The 21,452-nt window shown below is 61.3% G+C and overlaps 2 protein-coding genes across 2 annotated transcripts in view; one reads left to right on the top strand and one right to left on the bottom strand.

The window, feature by feature from the left end:
• Window positions 1-8,709, top strand: part of ACADS (acyl-CoA dehydrogenase short chain) — a 146,781-nt gene extending 138,072 nt beyond the window's left edge. Inside the window, exons 2-11 of the mRNA XM_056130986.1 lie at window positions 3,616-3,717; window positions 5,334-5,497; window positions 6,361-6,510; window positions 6,630-6,741; window positions 7,172-7,323; window positions 7,473-7,643; window positions 7,709-7,846; window positions 7,918-8,013; window positions 8,127-8,183; window positions 8,271-8,709. Coding sequence (XP_055986961.1) covers window positions 3,672-3,717; window positions 5,334-5,497; window positions 6,361-6,510; window positions 6,630-6,741; window positions 7,172-7,323; window positions 7,473-7,643; window positions 7,709-7,846; window positions 7,918-8,013; window positions 8,127-8,183; window positions 8,271-8,423 — 1,239 coding nt within the window. The 5' untranslated portion in view covers window positions 3,616-3,671 and the 3' untranslated portion in view covers window positions 8,424-8,709. The remainder of the gene's footprint in view (window positions 1-3,615; window positions 3,718-5,333; window positions 5,498-6,360; window positions 6,511-6,629; window positions 6,742-7,171; window positions 7,324-7,472; window positions 7,644-7,708; window positions 7,847-7,917; window positions 8,014-8,126; window positions 8,184-8,270) is intronic.
• Window positions 8,710-14,893: 6,184 nt separating this feature from the next.
• SPPL3 (signal peptide peptidase like 3) overlaps window positions 14,894-21,452 on the bottom strand; it is an 86,926-nt gene continuing 80,367 nt past the window's right edge. The window contains exons 7-11 of the mRNA XM_056130987.1: window positions 17,798-17,904; window positions 17,394-17,557; window positions 16,894-17,093; window positions 16,172-16,281; window positions 14,894-15,758 (exon numbers count right to left, since the gene is read on the bottom strand). Coding sequence (XP_055986962.1) covers window positions 15,687-15,758; window positions 16,172-16,281; window positions 16,894-17,093; window positions 17,394-17,557; window positions 17,798-17,904 — 653 coding nt within the window. The 3' untranslated portion in view covers window positions 14,894-15,686. The remainder of the gene's footprint in view (window positions 15,759-16,171; window positions 16,282-16,893; window positions 17,094-17,393; window positions 17,558-17,797; window positions 17,905-21,452) is intronic.

The raw sequence follows: 21,452 nt of genomic DNA, 5'->3' as shown, positions 1-21,452 counted from the left end.
AGGGGCACAGCGGCTGAGGTGCCCTCAGAGCTGTGCTCGCCAGCAAGTGCTGCTGCGGGTAGCGGCTGTGGCCAGGGTTTAGAATTGCTCAAGAGGAGCCCCTGGGAGGTGGTCAGTGGTCTCGGGGAGGGTCCGAGTGAAGGAAAGGGCTGCCTGCAGAGGGCCTGAGGAGAAGGGAGAGAAGAGTCCCCACTGCCTTCACGCCCTGTCTGCGGCCCTGAGTGCACGAGCCCCGAGAGTGGCCGGGCGGGGCCTGGGCTGTGCCCGCACTGAGCCCCGCGTGCTGCCGGGTGGAGACCGGCCCCCTCCACCCTCGGCCCAGACCCTGCTGCCTTAAGTGCGGCTCTGTCCCTGCGCTCCGGGGACGGCAGCAGCACTGCCTCCTCTGCCTGCTTCTTCCGGGGCTGCTCTGCCTTCTCTGTGTCGCATCGGCCGGGCCAGAGCCAGTCTGCTGTGTGGTTCTCCTGTGGCGTGGTGCTGCCTGGCCGGAGCTCCACCCAGCAGTGTGCAGGGCTGTGTTTTGGGGGGCAGGGAGCACATCCGTCTGCAGGGCAGCTGTGTCCTCTTCCCCCTGGTCATGGTATCCACGGAGACCCGGTCAAGGCCAAGTGCATACTTGGTGCCCACAGGACAGAGTTGTCATCTTCTGGGCCCAGGAGCCTGGCGGTCTGCATGTGGGACTCTGGATCTTACTTCTAGCAACTCAGGACCTCTCGAGAGGCATTACCACTCTGGGATGCTAACCAAGGGAGTCTGAACCTCCCGGGCTGTTGTGCCTGAAGTGGGGGAGGGGATTAGAAGTCGGGCTTCCGCCCAAATAGCTGAAGCAGTCAGAACGGAAAGAGGCTGCCATGGCAGTAAGGAGACTGGACCATCTGTTGGTCACCTCTCCCTGTGGGACATGCATGGCGGGGACACGCTGCCTGGGAGGAGCCCGCCCCTCTGCCCAGAGCCGGTGGCTGTCAGGCAGCAGCTCCTGGATGGAGCCCATTCCGAGAGTGGCAGGCCCGCCTAGTACCCCTCGCCCTGCTCCTGCCCCTCTGCCTCAAGCCAGTCGAGAGTGCACCCCTCTTCCCATGAAGCCTTTGGGCTCCCAGGCCCTCTGCTTCCCCAAAGAGGAGCCAGGCTGACTCCAGGCTGTTTTAGAGAGTAAACAGGAAATACCTGAACTTGTTTCTGGCCCAAAGAAGCAGTGCTTTCCCATGTGCCAGTTCACCGAAGCTGCCAGGTGTAAGCCCTCTGGTTCCCAAGCCTGGGCAGTGATTGGGAAACCTGGGGGTGACTCATTGCCCAGTAATTCTGGACAGTCTTCTTGTTCTCCCAGGTCAGCTCATTGCTGGACTGGGTTGCGTGGGCTGTGTCCAAAGTATAATTGGGGAATCCTGCCTAAAGTCACCCCCAGCTACTGTGTTCTCTGTACAGCCACTTTCTCCTGGTGGCCATTGTCACCAGGACGCCACTGAGGCTTGGCATTTGGAACAGTCAGTTCCAAGAATGACAGCACAGACTCCAGGACGCGTGGATGCGTGCTGCAGGGGTCGGAGCATCATCGTGTGACTCAGCGCGTCCCGTATTCTAGAACATCCAGCCCTAGGAAGGATCTGGTGGAGGTAGTCATCCTTGTCTCACAAAGGATTATGTAAAGTCATTGAACTTGTGAAAGTGTATTTTTTCCCTGTAAATCTATTTTTCACAGAGTATAAAAAAGTCAATGACCTGATCTATCCTTTCTCTCTCCTCTTCACCAGAGATTCTCATTCCAGTTTGTATTGTGTTCATGTCCAAAGTTCATAGGTGACATATTTGTATGAAATGTTATTTTGCCACAAGAGACAGTAATAAAGATTTTCACAGTATGGATGCCTTCTCGTCTCCTGAATTTGCCTCTTGAATTGCTGGGGCTGAGGGACGTGGGTATGGGGTGGACATCGCTCTGGATTTGTTTGTTTTTTGTTTTCGATTTTTGGACTATAGCCAGGGTTGTTCTTGGCTCTGTTTAGGAATGACCCTGGCAGTGCTCAGAGAACCATATATAGGCCAGGGATTAAAATTGGGTCAGCAGGGTGCAACTCAAGAGTCTTAACCCTCTCTATTTTCTCTCTAGTCCCAACTCTGAGTTTCTTTACCGGGCCCTTCTGGAAATGGTCTAATGAGTAGGGCACTAGTTTCTAGGGTAATCGTGGAATAGCATTGAGCTTTACGTTACAATAAGGTTTTCTGGGGGAGCGGGGAGAGGTCAAAAATAGTGTTTCGTGTTCAGAGGCTCAGTGCCCGCCCCTCTCAAGGATTTTTGGCCAACTAGGCAGTTCAACCTAAGGGCCTAAGATGGTGCTGCTGCTTGGACCCTGGGGTGCTCCAGGGTCTGCAGGGCCACAGTCAAGGATGCTCAAGGCCTCCAAGGTTGCACCCGGTGATGTTCAGGAGAGGATCAAACCAGGGTCTCCCTCAGGCACCGTAACCCCTTAACCCACCCCCATCAACAACAGTTTTCATTACAAAACTTTATTTTGGAGGAGGGTTGTTTGGGGGCCACACCCACCTCGCTCTCACAGGTCACTCTGGCAGTATTTGGGGACATTTATGTGGGGTTGGGGTCAGTTGTGTGCAAGGCAAGTGCCTAACCCCTGCTGTGTCACAGCTCTGCTGCATTTCTTTTTAAAGTTGACATTTAACTTTGATCTCTAGGAAGTAGAGGAAGGTCTTGGAAGAAGACAGAATTGTATGTACAGATGCCCGGAAAGAGACTTTGAGGGTGGGAACCTTTGCAGACTAGGGAAATGCCTGCACCTGGGGCAGGGTGAAGGCGTTCTGCGGGCGGAGGGGGGGGGGGGGGGACTGACGAGCCAAATGCATGGCTTTAGGGAGGGACCAATATGTCCTCTTCCCCAGGGGGGAAGAGGGAACTCTGTCCCACTTGGGAGATAGATGGGACTAACAGTGAAATGGGGGGTGGGGGGGAGTAGCAGCCACACCCCAGCTTCCCAGGGAAAAAAACGTCAGGCCATAGAGTTCCTAACTATTGAGGACCAGAATCAGAATCAGACCCTTTGTCCCTCTTCGATGTCCCAGACTAATGGGGGGACAGGCCAAAAGTGGGATACAAAGACAGCTGGGGCAGGTTGGGCCTGCGGCCAGGGAGAAGGTGGGGGAAGGCCATAGAAAGCTTCGGGTGTTTATTTTTCTTTCAATTTTAAAATAAATTTGTTCTTTTGGTGGTGGAGAGGGCCACGGCTGACTGTCCAGGGCGCACTCCTGGTTCTGAGCTCAAGGATAATTCCTGGGGGTGCGACCATGTGCGATGCTACGGATGGCACGCGAGGCTAGGGGGTGTGCATTACCCGCCGTCCTCTCTCCAGCGGCCCCCAAGGGGGAAGAGGGGCCTGTGGGCGGGAGGCGGAAGGGCGGGATTTAGCGGTGGGAGGTGGGGCCTGAGGTGAAAGACGGGCGGCGGGGCCTGAGGGAGGCGGGGCCTGCGAGGAGGCGGGGCCAGAGGCAGGAGGCGGGCGGCTGGGGGCGGGGCCCGGAGGCGGGGGCGGGGCGGGGGCGGGGCCGGAGGCGGCGGCGGCGGGGCGGGCCCGGGAAGAGCCTTGACGTCGGGCTCCCGGGGGCCTCGAGGTCCGGAACCGCGCCTGGCCCGAGGTCGCCGAGGAGAGGCCCTGCGACACCGCCCCATGGCCGCCGCGCTGCTCGCCCGGGCCTGCGGCCCCGTCCGCGGAGGTGAGTGCACGCCGGGCTGCGCGGCGTGGCCGCGGCCGGCCTGGCGCGCGCCGGTGCCCGCGGACGGGCCTCCTGCCCCGCGGGCGGTGCCCACGCCCGGGGCGCGCGCGGCCTTTGCCCCAGATCCGCCGCCGCCGGCGCCTGCGCGCCCGCGGGCCTGGGCACCAACGGCCCGGCCGCGACCCCCGCTCCGCGCGCGGCGCCCCCTCCCGTCTGCGCCCCGGCGCCGCCCGCACGCCCCCCGGCCTTCCCCGCTGCCCCCCGTCGGGGTCCGGGCACCGCCCCCCTCCGGCGCGGGCCCGGGACCGAACACGCACGGCCGTGACCTTGGGCGAAGCGCTCGGCCCCCGCCCGCCCCGCTGTCCCGGTGTGAAGTGGTCACGGGGGGAAGCACGGCCCGTGGGCACTGCCCGGCGCGTGGCCAGTGCGGGGCCGCGTCGCGGCGCGCGTTTCCCCACCGCCCCGCGGCTGTCCAGCTGTGGCCGCTGACCCCTGGCGGGCACACCTGCCGCCTCGGCGCTGCCCCCGGGGGAGCTGAATCCCGGGTTTTAGAGGCGTTTTATAGAGGCCGCGGGAGTGTGTGTGTCCTGCTCCTGCGTGTGAATCCGAGGCCCGCGAGGGCAGTGTGTGGGCAGTGCCCAGTGCCTGCAGGAGCCCCGCCGCCCGCTAGCGTGGGCCGCACCGAGGGGGCTGCTGATGCGTGGAACCGGCGCCCCTGTCACCAGCCCCCGTCTTGGAGGCCAGTGTGCCCCCCACACCGGTGCCGGTCTCCCCTGGAGTTGCGAAAAGCAAAAACGTCTTCAGACAGAGCCAAAGGGCCCATGGGGTCTAAAATCCTTCCCGGCGCAGAGTCCCTGGTTAGTGAATCCCTGTGGATGCTTCCCTTGTTGCTACTGAACCCTAACCCGGCTCATTCCTGGCCTCCTGGTGGGGTTCAGGGAACCTCATGGGATGCATGCCAGGAATTGAACCCAGGTTGGCCGCGCTTAAGGCCAGTGCCTTCCCTGCTGAACTGTCACTCTGGTTTGAGGATCTCTGTTACTATGACTGGTACTCAAGACTGTAGCACTGCCCTCCCGTTGTCCATCGATTTGCTCCAGCGGGCACCAGTAACGTCTCCACTGTGAGCCTTGTTGTTACTGTTTTTGGCATATTGAATACTCCCCGGGGAGCTTGCCAGGCTCTGCTGTGTGGGCGGGATACTCTCGGTAGCCTGCCGGGCTCTCTGAGAGGGGCGGAGGAATCCAACCCGGGTCAGCTGTGTACAAGGCCCTACCTGCCATGCTATCGCTCCAGCTCTAGTCAAGACCACCTTTTAAAAATTAAAAGAGGGGCTGGAGCGATAGCACAGCGGTTTTGCCTTGCATGCGGCCAACCTGGGTTCGATTCCCAGCATCCCATATGGTCCCCCAAGCACCGCTAGGAGTAATTCCTGAGTGCAGAGCCAGGAGTAACCCCTGAGCATCACTGGGTGTGACCCAAAAAGCAAAAAAAAAAAAAAAAAAAATTAAAATTAAAAGACAAAAATTTTTTAAAAATCAAAGAATTTCAATGACAACATGTTCCAAGACCACTCATGGGCCCTTCTGTTCCTCCCTCATCCCTCACACTGGCAGCCCTGTGTCCCCGCAACTGGCGTCAGTTACACACCATCTACCAGTCCGTGGAACTGCCCGAGACACACCAGATGCTGCGTCAGACGTGCCGGGACTTCGCAGAGAAGGAGCTGATGCCCATCGCGGCCCAGGCAGACAAGGAGCACCGCTTCCCGGCAGCGCAGGTCAGCGGATCAGCCTGCCCCGGCCTCTGGGCGGAAACACACGGCGGGGAGGGCATTTGCCTTGCACACAGCTGACCTGGGTTCGATCCCTGAGCACCGCCAGGAGCGATTCATGAGTGCTTTGCCAGGTGTGGCCCCAAACAAAATCAAACAGGAAATTTCTCATTCCCCATCCAAAAGTTCCCCACAGTCGTGCCTGGCCACCCTGGCGCTGGGGTTAGCGTAGTGAGCGGCAGACCCCAAAGGGCCCCTGTGGCAGGGGACAGAGCCCTCTATTCCATGCAAGCCAGAGGCAGTTCCTCCACAGCTCTGCAGAGGTGACCCAGGCTGCTGAAGGGGTTTGACTCGGAGAGGATGGGGTGGCAGCCCTCAAATGTGAAGCATGAGTCCAAAATGGAGTGAAGCTGAAATCTGAAATGGAATGACACATTGAGGAAGGGCATTCCTGAGCAGCCATAGCATGTTCAAAGGCCCTGGGGTGGGGGCTGAAGCAGTAGTCCAGTGGGGAGGGCACTTGCCTTGCATATGGCCGACCTGGGTTTGATCCCCGGCATCCCACATGAGCCCACCAGGAGTGATCCCTGAGTTCAGAGCCAGGAATAAGCCCCGAGCACTGCCAGGCGTGGCCCCCAAACAAAAACCTAAAGGCCCTGGGTGGAGAGGCGTGGAGTGGGGGGCACCGTGCTGTCCTGTGCCATATCTCAGAGGCCCCCCCGCACCCCAAGGCCTCCTGTGCCTTCTGCCCACTCACTGGACGTGGATGCTGCTGGGTCTCCGTCGCCTCCCCGGAGGGTCACAGGCTGCTGGGCGGGCCCAGGTGACCCAAGTTTCTGCAAGTGCTGAGTGAGGCTTGGGTGGCCCAGGTGAAGAAGATGGGCGAGTTGGGCCTTCTGGCCATGGACGTGCCCACGGAGCTGGGCGGGGCGGGCCTGGACTACCTGGCCTACGCCATAGCCATGGAGGAGATCAGCCGCGGCTGCGCCTCCAGCGGGGTCATCATGAGCGTCAACAACGTGAGTGACCCCCCTCCTGGGCTAGCCCTTTGGGTGCGCCTCTACGGAGAGCAGCCCTGGGGGCTAGGGGGCTTGGGGGTGCCGGGCTCAGGGCTGCCTCCACTCCCTCTGCCCCATAGTCCCTCTACTTGGGACCCATCATGAAGTTCGGCTCCCAGGAGCAGAAGGCTCAGTGGGTCACGCCCTTCACCAGCGGCGACAAGATCGGCTGCTTTGCCCTCAGTGAACCAGGTACCCACGGAGGCGGGGTGGCCCACAGGTTGGAGCCAGCTTCCCAAGCCTGGGGTTTGCGCTGGGGGGGGTCGGGGGTCCTCAGTGGGCTGACTGCTGAGCTGGAAGGAACTTTTGACTGGAAGATCCTCAGCTGCTGGGTCCCCCTTGGCCCCTGTCCCCTTGCTCGGGAACTAGGTTCAGCTTAGGGAGACGCCTGTGCCCAGATCTTCTGTGTGGTGGGGGCTGGGGCGTGAGCTGGGGCTGAGACACTGCAGGGGTGAGGTGTGAGAGTGCTGGGGTGTGAGCTGGGGCTCAGGGTGGGGTGAGAGTGCTGGGGTGTGAGCTGGGGCTGGGGCACTGCAGGGGTGAGGCGTGACAGTGCTGGGTGCGCTGCAAGGCTGGGCTGCTCCCCGGCCGTGCGGAGGTCCTGAGTCTGCGTGCGGGGCAGGGAACGGCAGTGACGCCGGAGCCGCCAGCACCACTGCCCGGGCGGACGGGGACTCGTGGGTCCTGAACGGCACCAAAGCCTGGATCACCAATTCCTGGGACGCCTCGGCCACCGTGGTCTTTGCCAGCACAGAAAGGTCCTTGAAGAACAAGGTAGGGGCCCGGAGCGGTCAGGAGCCTGGGACGGTCCCCGGGGCTGCTCGGTCCCCCGCCAGGCCCGGGCATCCACCAGGAGCCGCAGGGGCAGCCCGCGTGGTCTGCAGGTTGGGTCGCCTCGAACCACCCGGTGTCTGCGTCCCCAGGGCATCAGCGCCTTCCTGGTCCCCATGCCGACCCCCGGGCTGACGCTGGGGAAGAAGGAGGACAAGCTGGGCATCCGGGCCTCGTCCACCGCCAACCTCATCTTCGAGGACTGCCGCATCCCCAAGGAGAACCTGCTGGGGGAGCAGGGCATGGGCTTCAAGATCGCCATGGTGAGGGGCAGGGGCGTGGGGGGGGCGCGCCCTCAGCCCCAGCCGCTGACCCCGCGTCCCTGCAGCAAACCCTGGACATGGGCCGCATCGGCATCGCCTCCCAGGCGCTGGGCATTGGCCAGGCCTCCCTGGACTGTGCCGTGAACTACGCCGAGACCCGCATGGCCTTCGGGGCGCCCCTCACCAAGCTGCAGGGCATCCAGGTATGGGGCAGGGCGGGGGTGCAGGCGCGACCCCCACCCGCCTCCGGCTGACCACGGCCGGTGCGTTGCAGTTCAAGTTGGCGGACATGGCGCTGGCGCTGGAGAGTGCCCGGCTGCTGACCTGGCGCGCTGCCATGCTCAAGGACAACAAGAAGCCTTTCACCAAGGTGCCTCCCGCGGGGGTCCCCCAGCCTGGCCGGCAGCCCGGGAGGAGTTGGGGTGGGCTCCCCTGCTCGGGCCCGGCCCGGCCGAGCGTCTGACGCCCCGTCCCCGCGGCCAGGAGGCGGCAATGGCCAAGCTGGCGGCGTCGGAGGCTGCGACGGCCATCAGCCACCAGGTGAGGGTCCCACGCCCCTCGAGCCCTGCCCCCCGCCCCGGCCCTGGGCTGAGGGACCCGCACCCCCCGACCCTCTGCCTTCCCCAGGCCATCCAGATCCTGGGGGGCATGGGCTACGTGACCGAGATGCCCGCCGAGCGCCACTACCGGGATGCCCGCATCACCGAGATCTACGAGGGCACCAGTGAGATCCAGAAGCTGGTGATCGCCGGGCACGTGCTCAAGAGCTACCGGGGCTGAGCCCGGGCGTCAGGAGGGAGGGGCGCCACATGGCCAGCCAGGGCGGGACCTGCTGGAAGGGCCTGGACTGCCGGAGGACACGCCCACTGCGCCCCTGCACCTCTGTGCCTTGTTTGCCACCGGCCCGGGGCCAGTGGCCAGTTCTGGGTTCTGGGCCGTGGGCCCCCGGCGTCAGCGGGAGGCGGTGGACAGGCTGTGGGCCCCAGGTCGGGCTGGGCTGCTCTGCGGCCCCCAGCCCCGTCCCTGCTCCTCTGCTGCGCGCCTGCGGGGGGGCGGGTCTGCAATAAAGCTCAAAGCTCGTTCCGCCCGCCCCTTGGTCCAGTCTCTGCCCGGCCTGGGGAGGGAGCGGGCCACGCGGGTGCAGCGGCTTTGGGGCGCTCCCCGGTTGCGCGCACCTGACAGGGCGGGCCCGCCAGGCGATCGCAGCCTTCCCCCGCCCCAGGTAAGCTCCTGGGGGTGTTCCGTGGGCCCCCAGCGCGCACCCCTCATTGGCTTAGGGGGTGCGAACATAGGTGGGTCATTCCCCCGGGAAGCCCCATCTCAGCCCCCTCAGACAGCTGGGGGGGATGCTCAGCTCCGACTCTGACCCCTTGGTGCTTGGATCCCCTGCTCCGGGCTGTGCCGTGCACGTGCCAGTGCTGGGGGACTGTGCCGCTGGGAGCTTCAGCGGAAGGGCCTGGCGTGCCCACCCACCGCTGGTCCTGGGATGGGTCAGGGCCAGTGGGGCAGAGGCCGCAGCTGCCCCTGACTTGGAGCTAAGCTGCGTTCCTTCCCCCGGGCCTTTGGCACCTCAAATCTAGCTGGTGGCTGTGGGGAAGTTTGTACCCCACCTTCAGGGGTTCCAGGACTCGGCCAGGCAGCCTGAGGCCTGACCCCAACCAGCCCCCTCCCCTGGCTCACTGCCCGACAACGGTTGTTCTCCACTCTTACTCCAAGAGTTTCTCAGACTGGATTTGGTTTTTGTGAGCTTGTGTTTGTCCTCTGTCTGGGGGACCCCCCTCCCTCCGCCTGGCCTGGTCCACTCCCTCCCCGGTGGTGCTCAGGGATCACTCCTGGCGGCGCTCAGGGATTGAACCTGGGCCTCCTGCATTGCAAAGCTGTGCTCCAGCCCCTTGAGCCGCTCTCTCGCCTCACTGTTAATCTTTTTTTTTAAGTGACTAAAATAGTTTGATTTAAAAATATGAGCGCGAAGAGGGGAAACCTGGCGAATAAGACACGCCCTGAGCTCAGGGTGGAAAGGCCCATTGGCCAGTTTATTTGCGGCGCAGAGGCAACACCCAGCTGTGCTCAGGGCTTACTCCTGGCAGGGCGCAGGGCACCAGGAGACCAGGTGGGGTGCTAGGGACTGAGCCCTGGTTGGCCCCTGAATCCTTGTTCATTTGTGCCGGCAGTTTCCTTCATGAGATTCGAATCTTCAGCCTGTGTCCGTCCTTGTGTTGCTGTTGGGAGCCCCAAGATCAAACACATACACTTGGTTGTGCTGGGTGGGGGGTCACATTCCCCATGTTGTTGCTCAGATACTTCTGGATGGTCATGCTTGTCTGGGGCTGTGCTCCTGGCAGCGGTCACAAGCACCTCAGGCTGGAGGGGGCACACCGGGCGCGTGGGGGTGGCGTGGGGTCAGACTGGTGACCTTAACACTGTGGGGCAGATTCGCCACTGCGTTGTCCCTGGAGCTGCAGCACATGGGTTCCGTGGCCTCCGTAAGGTCTTCTTCTTTGGGGGTGCAACTGTAAGTGAAAATCTTAATTCCTCTTTGCTAGGTTGTAGTTTGCAGAGGAACAGTTGGTTTTTGTCTGTTGCTTTTGTTTCCTGCAACTTCGCTGGATTTCTAAATGAATTCTGTTTGGGGGCTGAACATGGCAGTGTCAGGTGCTGCTCCTGGCACTGTGCTCAGGAGTGACCCGTGGTGGTGCTCAGGGGACCACATGCAGTGTCTGGAGTTAAACCTGGGTCCCCTGCATCCAAGGCAAATGCCTCACTCCCTGTCCTCCCTGGCGGCGTCCTACCCCTTTTTTGGATATCATAGTTCTGTTTTCCTTTAAAGATCAGTGTTGTCAAACAATAGCATGTGCTAATGGCTCTTTGTATGTATCTGCTTTGGGTTTTTTTGTTTGTTTTGCTATTTTTGGGTCACACCCGGCACACGGTTACTCCTGGCTCTGCACTCAGGAGTTATTCCTGGCAGTGCTCAGGGGACCATATGGGATGCTGGGAATCGAACCCGGGTCGGCCGCATGCAAGGCAAACGCCCTACCCGCTCTGCTATCTCTCCAGCCCCTGTATGTATCTGCTTTGGAGAAATGTCTGTTGAGATCCCCAACCAATTTTGTGGAATTGTCGTTTGTATACTCTGGATCCTAACCCTTAGCAGGTATATTGCAGGTAGTTTTCTCATTCAGTGGGTTGCCTTTTCAACTTCTCATAGTAGATTTGCTGCGTACTTTCTAAAGGTCAGGGAAGCCCACCTTTTCCTTTTAGTTTGTTTTGTTTGGTCACACCCAGTGATGCTGAGGGGCTTACTGCTGGCTCTGCACTCAGGAATGGCTCCTGGCGGTCTCAAGGGCTCCAATCCCCTGATCGGCTGCATGCAAGGTAAATGCCCTTCCCACTGTGCTGTTGCTCCAGTCCCAGCATTTTATTTTTTTATTACTATTATATTTTTGGCTTTTTGGGTCACACCCGGCGATGCATAGGGGTTCCTCCTGGCTCTTCACTCAGGAATTACTCCTGGCGGTGCATGGGGGACCATATGGGATGCTGGGAATCGAACCCAGGTTGGGTCCCCTGCGTTCAAGGCAAACCCCTCCCCCACCCCCACGTGCTATCGCTCCAGCCCCAGCATTTTGTTTTATAAAGCGAGCAGTTGACAGCTAGAATCTTGGATGGCCCTGTGCGGGCAGCGGCTGGAGTTGCCCTCCGGGATTTGGCTGCCAGCCTGTGTTTGAGGAACCAAGATCAATGTCCTTGTCATGGGTTTGGCTCCCCCTAGCCCCAGGTCGGTGCCACGCGAAGTGTCCTGAGGGCCTGGATGTTGGCAGCGCTGCTGGCGGAGGCTCTGGCCCTGTCCACGCTGTCCTGCTGCTTGTTTCTTTTGCTGCACCTCCCAGGCAGGTTGGCCCCACTGTAGCCTCAGCCACGTGCCAAGGTCAGGGCTGTTCTGCCAAGTGGACAGCAGGTCAGCCTGTGCATGTATGACGATGGTCACAAGTGGACAGCAGGCCGGCCTGTGCATGGGGGATGGGTCACGCAGCCCTTGCTCCTCTCCACCATCTCTCGAGACACTTGCTGCAGGGGACCCTGGGTTTCCCAATGTTCTGTTGGAACCTGCTCTCTTCTCCGGGCCCACCTGAGCCAACCCATGACAAGGACATTGCGGCTCCTGTTTCTGTGTCCAAGAGCCCGACCCAGAGACTGCCCGGACTGCCAAGGTTCTGACGAGACCCCAGACCCTCAGCTCCGGGACTCCGGGACCTCCTTTGTGTGCAGACGAGGCAAGATTTTTTTTTTTTTTGGGGTCACACCTGGCCATGTACAGGTGTTACTCCTGGTTCATGCACTCAGGAACTACTCCTGGCGGTACTCAGGGAACCATATGGGATGTTGGGAATCGAACCCAGGTTGGCCGTGTGCAAGGCAAGCGCCCTACCCACCGTGCTATCGCTCCAGCCCCAGACCGAGCAAGTCTTACCTGATCCTCCCTACTGTGGTTGGCTTCATGAGCCTGGGCATCGTCCAGACAGGGTCCAAGCCCTATGCCTTGGTTCGCATCCGGCCACTGACCCCTGTGACCGGAGGCGATGGAGGCCCCTGCACGGACTGAGCTATAGTTAAGTTCATACTAACGGCAGACTAACAAGTTAGCCCTGGAGATGTTTGTTCTGGGGTCGGTCGGGGCTGTGAGGTGCCAGGGACCCACCTGGCTCTCCCCTTCAGTGTGTGCTCGGGCCCAGGATCTTCTAGGCCCCTGCAGTGGCCGTCGGGCCACCAGGGCTTTGACTGGCAATGCTGGGAGGCATCAGGCGGTGCTGGGGACCAGCCCCGGACTCACGCAGGCCAGACCTGTGCTCCGGCCCTCCCCAGGCCTGTGGTGAGTCTCCAGCCCAGAGGTGGTCCTCGCTCGCCAACTTACCCAGGTGCAGTACAGCTCTAGGGCCTCCATAGGCCCAGCCTGCTTGCTTGGCACAAAGCTGAGGGGCACCCCAGGGAGTGCAGGACTGACTCCAGGAGGGGTCAGGGTGTCTGGGGTTTCATAGAGCACCCGGCACTGAGACAGACGGACACATCCAAGGTCTGGGCACCCTGGGGCTGAATGAAGGGGAGCACGAGTGCTGCGTGGGCAGGGGGCAGCAGGGGGTGGTCCGGAGTTGGAATTCAGAGTTCATCAGGTTCGGCCTAGTGACTAGCAAGCAGGACACCGGCCTTTCCCAGAAACACACGTTCCTGAAAGAAACAACCCCCGTAGGGTCCAGCAGAGTATAGGGGACACCACGCTCCTGTCTGACCTGGGTCAGTCCCCTGGGGAACCCCAAGGAGCAATCCCTGAGCAGAGCCGCGGTGACCCCTGGGTGTTGCTGGGCTTACCCAAAGACCCCTCTGACCTGACTTAGCCCTCCCCGAAGAGGGCAGAGGGCGAGGTGTGCCCCGGGATCCGTGGTGACCGTTAGGAGCCACAGCTTTTGAAGCACTTCACTGTTGCAACTTGCCAGAGAACAGGGAGGGTGTGCGAGGCGCGGCAGGCCTGCTTATCTTCGCTCCACAGAACCGTTGCAGCCCCAATAGGCTGGGGCGTAAGGTGGTGGCAATAGGCATGGGCTTTGTAACCCTCGCCTGGCAGGACAGAACCCTATCCACCCCGGCGGTGAACGTAGCCTTCGTTTTCCCTTTCGGTTTTGGGGTCACACGGAGTTCGGGGCAAACCACATGTGATGTCTGTGATGGGGCCAGGGTCGGCCACGTGCAAGACAGGCAAGTGCCTGAACCCCTGTGCTCCGGCCCCGGCTGGAGTCTTTCTGGGGTGCTGGAAATCAAAACGGGCTGAGCAAGTCAGGAAGTCGCTTTCTCTCCTGGGGGTCGCCCATGCCAGACAGCAGCCCCTGGCATTCAGAGTGCGAGAATGGGAACAGGTGGCGCCTGGGACAAATGTGGCTGTCCGAGCTTAAGCCCAAATGAGGAAAAGTTCCCAGCGGATGAGTTCCTACCCGCAGGCTCCTTGGGGGTGTCCGGGAGCGCTGAGGGGGGTGCTGGGACCTCTCCCCCGCAGCCCCGAGGTGAGAAGGGAAGGTGAGAAAGGGTCCGTGCCCAGAACTCAGAACTGCACCCCGTACCCCCGCCCCCCACCTGCAGAAGCAGGGCAAGCTCTAGCGGCAGCGAAGGGCTCGAAAGAAAGGAGTGCCGACTGTTTCTGCCCAGGCCGAGGGCTCTGGCTGGCACTCCAAAAGCCCCGTTGCAGCATGGCGTGCGCGGGCCCTTCCGCCTTCTTCAGGGTGGGCAGGCGGTTGTGGCTTTCTGGGCCACAGAGATGCTGGGCGGGTCACCTTTTGGCTTGGTACTTGAGGATCACTCCCAGGGGGTGGCGGGGGCATCTCCTTGCTGGGGATCAAACCTAGGGCCTCACATGTGCAAGTCTTCTACCACTGAGCCACATCCCTGGCCTGTGAAGTTTATTTTTTCGGGGGCACAACCTGGTGGTACTCAGTGTTACTTCTGGTTCTACACCCAGGAATCACTTTGGGGGTCCTAAGGGATGCTGGGGATCAAACTCAGGTCAGCTCACATGCAAGGTAGCTATGTAAAGTTAGAAAAATTTAAACCAGGGCTGGGAAGAGTGCAGGAGTGAAGGCGAAGCTTCCTCACACACAGCCGAGCCTGGTTCCCCATGAGCACTAGGGCCTGGGGAATTCTTTGAACCTGGACTGGTGTGTGCTCTGGGTCATGCCCCCTCTACGCAAGGAGGTCTGTGATAAACAGGAGTGTGCACACGACCTTTAACCTCCACCTGGACCTGGAGGAAATGGGGCGGGGGCAGACATTTCCGTGTCTGGTGGTGTGTGGACAGATGAGTCTTCCCCGAGAAGCAGGCAGGGCAGTGACGGATGGCCTTCTGCTGGTACTCATGACCAGACATGAAGATGTGGTGAGTGATGAAGGCTAGAAAGCAGTCCCTGGGACAAGAGCCCAAAGGGGAAATTCAACAGCCCGCCCTCAGGAGAGTCCCCACAGCCCAGGGAGCACAGCAGCGGGGTGCACGGGCCCCTCCCAATCTGCCCGGCCAGAGAGGCACCAGCCCCCTCCGGGCCAGCAGGAGGATGTGCCCCTCCCCTCCCGGTGAACTGAGGCTTAGAATCACAACATCAAGGACAGGACCGTGTTGCTTTTTTCCTTTTTTTTTTTCTTCTTAAAGGAGTGAGGGCATGGAAAATACAGCACACCAATGAAACAAAATGCCAAAAACCAAAAATACAAAAAAATAGAAAATAGAAAAATGTATTTACAGGGAGTACATCACTATGATCGGAGAGCACGAAGCCAGCTGCCGCTATAATACATGCACTGGTTCAAGAAGACGACTAAAACCTCAGCGAGGGAGCGAAGCCGGTGGAGAACGCAAAGGGCCCTGGAGTGTCTGCGGCGAGACCCAATGCGCGCCCCTGGCGCCCGGGCGTCTATCGTACAAACACTACAGTGGCGTTCCCAAGGACCGCGGGAGCCGCTCTACATGCTACGGCGCAGCGGCCCGCGGCTGACGGCACAGTCTCAGGCACGTCCACAGCCGGCCCTGGGCCGCGGCCGACGACGCCTGGGTGGTCGCTGGACTCCTGGCACGGGGCTCGTGTGTGCAGGTGGCAGGAAGTCACTCGGTGTCTGTGGGTTTCAGAAGTCGCTTCCCCCCACAGGAACTCTTTAATAAATCCAAAAAAAGGAAAGAAGACTCTAACGACAGAGGAGCTTCTGTCTCAGTCCTGACACGGAGTCCCCCAGAGGGAACTGGTCCCAAAGTTCTCGAGGCTCACGGGAGAAACCGGGGGTCGCTGGCGCTGCCCAGCCTTTAGTGTTCACGAGGTCGGACTGGGGCCAGGGGGCGCTGGGCTCCGCTCCAACAGTCTGGGGCAGGTGGGCAGGGCTCCCGCCTCGCGACGGCAAACGCAAATCCAGCCCCGCGGCAGGTCCCCACACAGGCCCGTCTCTGTGCCCAGGCCAGCTCGGAAATCAAACCACATGTCGGCACCAAGGACTCGGCCGGCTGCTCTGGGCTGACATCCATCATACTTCCAGGAACCGGGAGCTGCTGGACTTGGAGTGGAAGGGCTCGGACCACATCCGCCGGAGGTCACCCTGCGGATGGAAGGGAAGCGCCTGTCTGGGCTCCGGGCCACAGTGCAGGCGGCGCTCGCACTTCTGCACGGAGGCAGTTGATGGGACAAGGGGATGAACCCGGAGGTGACGGGACACAGGCTTCCCTTGACTAGCAAATCCTATTCTTTTGCATTAACGTGTGAAAGTAGGAGAGGGGGCTGGAGCGAGAGCACGGTGGGCGGGGCATGTGCCAGGCACACGGACGACAGGTGTTGACCCCCAGAAGCCCAGAGGGCTCCTGAGCACCGCCAGGAGGGACCCCTGAGCACAGAGCCAGAGGAAGCTCTGAGCATCGCCAGGTGTGGCCCGAAACCGATCAAGGAGAAACCAGATGGCAACGGGGTTTTCTGCTCGGAGCAGCAGGAGTCAGTAACCGGACACGGGGCGCTCACCTTTAAGTAGGCCATCGTGAGGAGCGGCAACAAGGTGAACGGCACCAGGTAGAGGAGGGCGGGCTGGGCTGCCCGGTGGATGCGAGACGCCACCGTCGCGGTGAGCAGACCTGGGGGCAACGGCACAGTGAGGGGACGGGTGAGCCCTGAGGGCCACGCAAGCAGAGGGCCCAGCCAGGGAGGGGCCGTGGACCTGCTCTGCGTCGACTCCAGGGCTCGGCAGCTGCCAGAGCGGGAGGTAGAAGGTGGGGCTCAAGCCCCACATCTCCTCGCTCGCTGCACCTTGGTCAGGGGCACAGCTGACCCTTGACCCACAGGCTCCCAGCAAACGTCCGAGACTGGCCAGCGCCGGCCCCGCCCCAGACACACAATCCGGAGGGACAGTAGCCTTCAGCTGGGCTGCTGTGGAGACTCAGCTGTGCTCTCGGTGCCCTGGGGTCACAGGCGGGGGCGCCGCCACGATGGGGTTGTGGAGTTGTGTGAGTGCCCGCACTGGCCTGGCTACCAGCCTCCAAGCGCTGTGCGTGAGCAGAAACGGACATGGGCCTTGCACCATCCAAGGACACTGCCGAGCACGAGGCGCCATGATGATGGGGTGGGAGGGTGGGCTCTGGTCTGTCCTGAGCCCAGAATGTTCTCTGGATCCCGCTGCTCCTATCTGTGGGGGACCCGTGTCCCAGAGGGCGCAGCCAGTCGCCCTCGCTGGCCCCGGGCCCGCTCACCTACGAAGTATCCGATGAGGGTGCAGTGGAAGTAGGAGACCTTCTGCATGCGGCCCGAGATGTTGGCGGGGCCCGAGGCGCCGCAGGAGTCGCCGCTGGCTTGCTTCTTGTAGTTGTCGTAGCGAAGGACGAAGCACAGGAGGAGGCCAGGCATCACGATGTCCCCGATGCCCAGCATGGAGAAGTGGCTGCCGGTGGAGCTGGGTGGGAGGGGCCGCATGTCAGTTGGGCCAAGATGGCCCGCGGCCCCACTGGACGGGTCAGTTGAGCTGAGCTCATCTGCTGGGGGTGGGGGGCGGAGGGGGCCCGACCTGGCTGGCTCGGGGTGGCGGGCGGAAGTCCCGCCTCACGAGTGGCAGTCGCTGCTCTCCAGGCCCAGTCGCCCGGCCCACCTCCCCAGGTTTCGGTGGGCAGAGGCGGGATGCCAGCAGAGGGCCAAGGTCCGCGTGTCGGAGGGAAGAGCCGAGTCCGGCAGCATGGGAGGAACAGGTCCCGCCTACCTGGGGAAGACCAGCTTTCCGGGCAGCGAGAGGCGAGGCACGTCACGCCCCACGTTGGGCCCCAGGTGGAGCTTCCGGGAGAGGACGTCCAGGGGGTTGTCGGCTGGCTGCGTGGCCACCTTCACCATGACGTTGCTATTGAAGATGTAGGCGGAGAAGAACACCTGCCGAGGGGACACACAGGGGCTGGGGCGCGGGGACGGCCCCTCTCGGTCCTGGCGAGCAGCTCTGTGCCCTGTCCCAGCCCACAGCACACCCTGGGCGTGCGCCCCACGGGTCCCCTTCCCCACCCCACACTCACAAACCAATGGTCCTGGAACCCGCCTCAGCCCCGCACACGCCAAGGCCCCCCCGGGGTGCTCGGGGCCTCCTGCTCATCTCCCATAGGGCGCCGCGGGCCTTACCCAGAAGACGTCGTAGATGAGAAGCCCTGAGAGAAGCAGACAGGAGACCTTGAGGCTGGGCAGACGGACGAAGGCGATCATGGCGACACAGAGGCCCATGGCCAGGGCTGGGGGACAGAGTAGAGTGAGCACAGCCCGCCTGCTCCTGTCGCGCGCGTCCCAACACTGGCGTGACCTCAGAGGACTCTCTTCCTCAGTCGGAAGGGTTCCCTGCGCCCCGGGGCTTCACCTGGGCCTGGCAGCCCTCGCCAGAGACCCTGGCCCAGGGAGGCCGTGGGCTGCACCCCTCCCCCTCCCTCTCTGCCAGGGAGATGGCCAGGGTGGGATGTGGAAAGCGCATGGAGCCAACACGGGTCCTGTCCCCGGCACTCCCCCCACGACAACCAGGGGGCCAGGGCGCCTACTTGGCATGCGGGGGGCTCGAGGGAACCCTGGCCTCCCGGGCTGTGTTGTGCCTCGTGGCCCCCAAGTGACAGGCTGGAAATGGCTCCTGCGCAGGGCGGGGTAGAGTGGCCCCAAATCACCTCCACCGAGTCAGGTCACAAAGCTCTCTGAGTCACTTTTTTTTTTTTTAACGAGAGGGACACATCCCCGGTGTCTGTGGGGGCCATGTGGGGACAGGAATTAAGCCTGCAGAAGCTCCAGCCCTCAGAGCCACGCCTGACCTGTCAGGGAGTCACTCTTGATTGAACCCAGTGTCTGGCTGTGACGTCACAGGGCTCCGACTCTGTCACCCCTCCGCTCTGCGGCGGGCGATTATTTCTAGACCAGAGCAGGCCCTGAATAGGGGACCCCCACTGCTCCCGCAGGCAGGAGGCACGGGATGTTCTTCCCACAGCCCCCAGCACCCGGCAGGTGCTGTTCGGTCAAGACGATGAGTGTTGTGAACAATCCTATCCCGTCCAACTCCCAATCATACTGAGGGAGGGTGGGCAAAACCACACCCCCTTTCCAGACGTGGCAGAAAGCGCGCGCGCGTCGCGGGGTGTGTGTATGTGTGAGTGTGACCACCTGTCCCCGGATACAACTCTCAGAGTCCCACACAGGTGTGGCAGCCGAGGAGGGGAGAGGCAGAGAAGGCTGGGAAGGCACAGGGAAAGAGGCGGAGCAGACTCTCTGGCCCTTGCTCCCTCCACACTCTGGGAGTTTTGGAGCGATGTGGCCAAGACGGAAGCCCTGACTCTCGTGATCATGACCCTGTTTAAATAGGGTCTCAACAGACCCAAACCAGCTCGTGTCATTAGAAATGGACACCAGCTGGGATGGAGTGACAGTACAGAGGCTAAGACCCAGGTTTGATCCCCGGCATCCCATATGGTCCCCTGAGCACTGCCAGGAGTGACTCCTGAGTGTAGAGCCAGGAGAAACGCCTGAGCATCACTGGCCCCTGAACAAAACACACCAAGGACATAGCCGGAACCGTGGGTCAGTGTGTTCCAGTGCCATCAGGGGTCACCAACAGGAAAGCATGCACCGATGCACGGTGCGACAGAAGCCCAAGGTCCAAGGTGGGAAGTGCTGGACTGACACCAGCACTGAGCCCCTGGTGCCCGTCTCTCAGAAGGGCTTGGCCGTGGGGCTGCCCCGGCTCTACACCTCAGTGGCTCCGAGCAACAGAGCGATGTGTGACCCTGGGCACTGCCCACTGCACGGTCAGGGCAACATGCCCTGGGGAGCGTCCAGCTGGGCTCGGGTAAACAGGCAGGGATGTGAGGCTAAAGCAGAGAGACAGCACAGCACGGAGAGCGTCTGCCTTGCATGCGGCCGACCTGGGATGGATCCCCGGCATCCCACATGGTCCCCTGAGCACCGCCAGGAGTCATTGCTAATTACCGAGCATCGATAGGTGTGACCCAAAAAGCAAAAACAAACCAACAGGCAGGGATGAACTTTACACCTGCAGGTGGACAAGAAGCGATGGCTCAGGTGGGGCGCAGGCGCTGGAGTGCAGGATGGGTCCAGCTGGCCATCTCTGCTCCACTTCCCTGGCATCACCCATCTGAACCTGGCAGGGCCTCCACAGGGTCTAAGTGCCCAATGGCTGCCCTTACCCTGCCCTGGGTGGGACTCACTCCACTGCCCAAGGCCGGGCTGGCGCAGAGGTGGCCGGGAGTGGGCGGCCCCAGCCTCCCACTCTCTCCCACTGTCCCTACTCCTTGGTTCACTCCTTCCTTTCTGCCCATGGTCTGAGATAACCCTCCTGTCCACGCCCCACTGTGCCCCAAGTGTAAAGAGCGGAATGCATCCCTTCTGACTCCGAGGGTCTTCAAGGGGTGAAGGGGAAGGGAGGCAGAGGGGCTTGGGCCACAGCCAGAGGTGCGTAAGTGGCCCTTGGCTTGGGGGAACAATGTGGTGCCAGGGAAATGAACTTTGTACCGGGACCACACCCGAGGGTGCTTGGGGCTGACTCCTGGCTCTGAACTCAGGGATCACTCCTGGCGGGGTTGGGGGGACCACTTCCTGCGGGGGATGAAGGCCAGTAGGCTGTGGGGAAGGCAACTGCCTTACCCACTGTACTATCTCTCTGGCTCTCAATAAGAGGAGAGGAAAAAGAAACTAAAGGAGTCACACAGGTTGGCGGGAGCCCGGAGACCTGCAGTGCCCCGGGCCGGGGAGACCCAAGCAGTTTCAGGCCCCTCCGGACTCGGAGCCGGTCAAGTCGGCGCTGCTCTACGCCCGAGCCCAGCCAGCAGCGGCTGGAGCTGCCACACGCTCCGCGGCCTGCCTGCACATCCCGGCCCTTCAAGGGGCCTGACGGGGCGGCGTGAGTTCTGCCCAAGCACCATGAGCCAAGGGGCATCCATTTTTTGATTTTCGGGCCACACCCAGCAATACTAGCGGTTACTCCTGGCTCTGCACTTGGGTGACTCCTGGCGGGCACGATCACAAGAGTACCCAGGCCATAGATGCGGGCTGGGCCTGTCTCTTCTTCTACCGTGGCCACGATGAACACGCCTCAGCTCTCTGAACAGTGTCCGAGAGATCAGGCTCTGCTAAAGTCTTCCGAGAGATGGGGCTAGAGCAATAAATAGCGCAGTGGGGAGGGCGTTTGCCTTGCATGCGGCCGACCCGGGTTTGATTCCCAGCATCCCATGTGGTCCCCTGTGCACCACCAGGGGCAATTCCTGAGTGCAGAGCGAGGAGTAAACCCTGTGCATCGCCGGGTGTGAAACCAAAAAGAAAAAAAAAAGTCTTCTGAGATCACCTGAGGTAGTGATGTAATGATGCACTATCCTTCAGAAATCAAAGCTAATCTCAGGAAAAGTCAAACTGTATACCTGCCCCTTTATTACTCAATTGCTAGAATCCATAAAATGGGCACTTAATCCTGACTCTTTAAAGCTGGCCATGTAGCATGTGTGATTTTTGATGTACTTTCCGCCTCATTTATCAGCTTCCAGAAACAATGACGCACCAAGACTTAGAGCCCGGGGGAGTCCCGGCCTGCACCTGAGAATGCCCATGCCGTGGGCACACCCAAGCTCGCAGTTGTGTTTCTCAGAAGGCAGCAAGAGACCCGGCCTGCGAGAACCAGCAAAGGTCGTGTACTGCACGGACCAGACACTGCTGCTTTTGACTTTACTTCTGGGTCATTCACGGTCTGAGCTTTCAGTCCGAGGGGTAATGACTGATTGGCCATCTCAAGGAACTGCCT

Source organism: Sorex fumeus, unplaced genomic scaffold, assembly GCF_029834395.1.
Source record: "Sorex fumeus unplaced genomic scaffold, SorFum_2.1 ptg000083l, whole genome shotgun sequence".
Lineage (NCBI taxonomy): Eukaryota > Metazoa > Chordata > Mammalia > Eulipotyphla > Soricidae > Sorex > Sorex fumeus.
Note: the sequence above shows the minus strand (reverse complement) of the source record. Positions and strands in the feature narration are given on the sequence as shown.